We start from the raw sequence: 3,752 nt of genomic DNA, 5'->3' as shown, positions 1-3,752 counted from the left end.
ATAACATATTATTTTGTGTATTATGTAATGACTTAACAATGTTCTAATTCCACTTTTTTCTTCCTGGCTTATGCTATTATTTTAATACATTTTACTTTTTTGTATGTTATACATTAAATGCTGCATTGTTGTTATTGTTGTGATAGACAATTAAAGGCATTTAAATAATTTAAAAAATCTTACATATGTACCCATGTAGTAACAAATTCTGATGCTTTTAATTCCTTTGTTTAGATCCATATTTACATCTGATAATATTTTCATTCTGGTTAAAGAAACTTACAAATGTTTGTAGTGTGAGCCTACATTGAAAAATTATTTGTTTTTATATGTTTAAAAAAGCATTTATCTGGGTTGCCTAGGTGGCTTAGTCGGTAGGCGTCCAACTTCAGTTCATGTCATGATCTCATGGTTCATGGGTCTGAGTCCTGCATCGAGCTCTGTGCTGACATTTCAGAGCCTGCAACCTGCTTCAGATTCTGTGTCTCCCCCTCTCTCTGCCCCTCCCCTGCTCACACTCTCTCAAAAATTAATAAATGTTAAAAAATTAAAAAAAATCTATCTGTTTTTAAGAGTATTACTGTGGGATATAGAATTGTAGTTTAACATCTTTTTTTATTCTTTCAGTTTTAAAGGTATTGCTCTATGGTTTTATTTGCATTGTTTCTGATAAGAAATCTGCTTTCATCCTTTATTTAGATAATTTGTGATGTGTCTTTTCATCTGGCTTTATAATTTTTTTCTTTAATCATTACTTATGAACAGCTTGGTTATGATATGTACCCCTAGTATAGCGTTATTCATGTTTCTTATTCTTGGGTTTCATTGAGCTTCTTAGAACTCTGAGTTTATAATTTTTACCAGATTGGGAAACTTGTAGCCATTGTTTTTTCAAATATACTTTATGTCCCCCTTTTGTTAAGGTGGTGCCTTGACACTACAAAAATATCTTTGTGTACACTGACAGAACAATGAATACATACATCAGAACTATTTCTCTACCCATTGTTCTAACTTTTTATTGATAAACTCACACATTTTTCAATGGGACCACATGGGCCCAAAAAATTTTGTACTTCATTTTACACATTAAATTGTTTAGACAGACAAGGGCCCCACACTTCTACAGGTAACCTTGAATAAAATTGAGTATCACTTTTTAATTGATCACAGTTTATGTTGAGGTGCTTTCTTCTGTGAATCTTTTATTTTTTCTTATCCACTGAACACTACTTTGTGTGAATCCATGTTAATCTCTTGATACCAGAAGGTAAAGGTGATATGGAGCACTTCAGGATTTTTTGGTGGGCTTTCTTATGTTCTTGCTCTGTTTTCTTTCCCTTGGCCATTCCATCTCCTTCCATTGCTTCAATGAGGATATGTAGTCAGTTCTCACATGTACATCTCTTTTTCTTCCAAGAGCAAATCTTATTTGAGTGTGATACCTGTAAGTCTATACACTTCCATTTGAATATCTCAAGTGTATTCAAATTCAAAGTTCCTAAAAATATACTTTTGCTCTTATGACTAAGCTCCTGTCTGTCCTATAGTGCTCAGACCATGGAATGTGGATGAAATATGGTCTCCCTCACTCTTGAAGTCTAATATAAAAACCCAGAGAAAAAGTACTGTGTCTGAATTATATTTTTAGTTACTAGCATACAATTAATCATTTATTCAGCATTTATTTAATCATTAATTTTACAAACATTTGTGGGTCTCTACCATAAGCCAAACACTGTGCCTTTCTACTCCTTAAATTTTAATGAATGTCAACGGACTAAACAAGTAAATGAGGAACTTTTATGGTCATTAAGTAGTGACAAATGCTGTGAAGAACAGTGAAATAGAGAAGATGTTGGGACATCATCTGTGCTTTGGGGGAATATTGTTAGGTACTATTTTAAATACTGTGGTCAGAGAGACCCATTGGGTGTGAGGGAAGGAGTTATGTGGACAGAGGAACAATAAGCAAATAGTTCCAGAGATGGAAGTGTGGTTCATGTTTTTGAGAAGCTGTTAGAGAGGCAGTTCTTACCAAAGGACTTAAGGACAAGGTCAGGTAGGTAAAGGAGGGCCATATCCTTAGTCTCTTCAGAAAACCATGGTGGGTAAGAAGTGTGATGTGACTGTGGGTAAAGGGGAAACCATATAGTTTTTATCATCAGGCATGTCCCATGAGAATATTAGAACTATATGTCTATCTCCCAGTCCCTGCCTACTGATCGTGTTTTTGAGTTCTTGGTTGAGAAAAACCAAGCAAGAGCATGATTACTTTCTGTTCTCTCTTGCCCTCCTCAGTAATTTCCTAATCCCCTCTTTAATCTCCTGAGTTCGTACCCCATAGACAATGGGGTTGAGAGCTGCAGGAATTACGTGGTGTAACACATTAAGTAAGACAGGGATATCAGGGGAAATTTTTTTCTTGGCAATGTGGGTAAAAACAAAAACCAGCAGGATGGTGCTGAAGAAGAGGATGAGGATGAAGTGAGAGCCACAAGTGCTCAGAGCTTTGGCAGCTGCCCCTTTTGTCTTGAGTCTAAGAACGGCTCGTAGGATGAAGGTATAGGAGAAGATGATGAGAATGAGGTCAGAGCCCAGTAGAGTCCAGGCCACAACTAAATGGTAAATTCTGTTAAAGCCAATGTTATCACAGGAGAGCTTGGACACAGAGAGATTGGCACACATACAGTTCTCAATTATATTTTTTCCACAATAATGGAGCCGGGCAGAGAGGATGGGAATGAACATAGTAAGAAGTGCATTTCTGGCCAAAATAAAAATGGCAGCCTTGGCTACAAAACGATCAGTGATGATGGATGGATACCTCAGTGGGTGGCAGATGGCTACATAGCGGTCATAGGCCATGACCATGAATGTGCAGGACTCCATGCCAAAGAAGCAATTCATGATGTACATCTGGAGGAAGCAGGCATAGAAGCTGATGGACTTGAGGTCAAACCAGAAGATGGCCAGAATCTTGGGGATGACGGTGAGGCAAAGCACAATGTCCAGTAGGGAGAGGAGGCTGAGCAGGTAGTATATGGGCTCATGTAGAGAGACCTCCATCTGAATGGTGATCAAGAGAATACCATTGGCCCCCATAGCCAGGAGGAGGAGGAGGCTGAGTGGCAGGGACAACCAGAGCTTCCAGCTGGGGGACCTGACAAAACAATTCAGGAGGAAGTCTGAAATCTCAAAGGAGATGGTGCCATTTTGATGCACTGTCATATTTTGTCATATATTTCTACAGCTTCCTTTTAGTGATCTGTAAAATTAGGATTAAATTAGCTACTGGTTTAGGACACATGAATTTAGAACAATTTGCTTCACCTAGGTAAATCTTGTGATTCCTAGCAGGTCATCCAGACCCATGTGAATTTATCTATTTATCATTTGTGCCATGTTACTCAGATATTCTCATCAGTAAACAATATAGAAGACTGAAGTAACATGATTTATTTATACATGTTTGATTTTTTTCAGGTTTTTAAAATAGAATTGTCATTTCTTTGAAGAAACACAGAGCAGGGGGAAATTGCTCAGAGACTACTTTGTTTCAGATGAGTCTCTAAATTTGTGCTCTTAAATTTCTTTTTGTTTTTTGTTTTGTGACCCCAAGGGCTACCATATGATAAACATATGGTTTGTCTACACAAAGGTTAAGGAGCAGAACCTGGCTCAAGTAGGGACTCAGATACATGACTGTCTCTCATGCACTCTCATGTACATACAATTCTTGGTCAGGCTTC

At 37.5% G+C, this 3,752-nt stretch overlaps 1 protein-coding gene across 1 annotated transcript; it reads right to left on the bottom strand.

The window, feature by feature from the left end:
• Positions 1–2,271: 2,271 nt before the first annotated feature.
• On the bottom strand, positions 2,272–3,231 carry LOC115524633 (olfactory receptor 56A3-like). Its single transcript, XM_030331089.1, has one exon. The coding sequence runs from the start codon at positions 3,229–3,231 to the stop codon at positions 2,272–2,274; it is 960 nt and encodes a 319-aa protein (XP_030186949.1).
• Between the last annotated feature and the right edge of the window lie 521 nt (positions 3,232–3,752).

This window comes from Lynx canadensis, chromosome D1 (assembly GCF_007474595.2).
Source record: "Lynx canadensis isolate LIC74 chromosome D1, mLynCan4.pri.v2, whole genome shotgun sequence".
NCBI lineage: Eukaryota > Metazoa > Chordata > Mammalia > Carnivora > Felidae > Lynx > Lynx canadensis.
The sequence above is the reverse complement of the archived record's forward strand: the minus strand, read 5'-3'. Positions and strand labels throughout refer to the sequence as shown.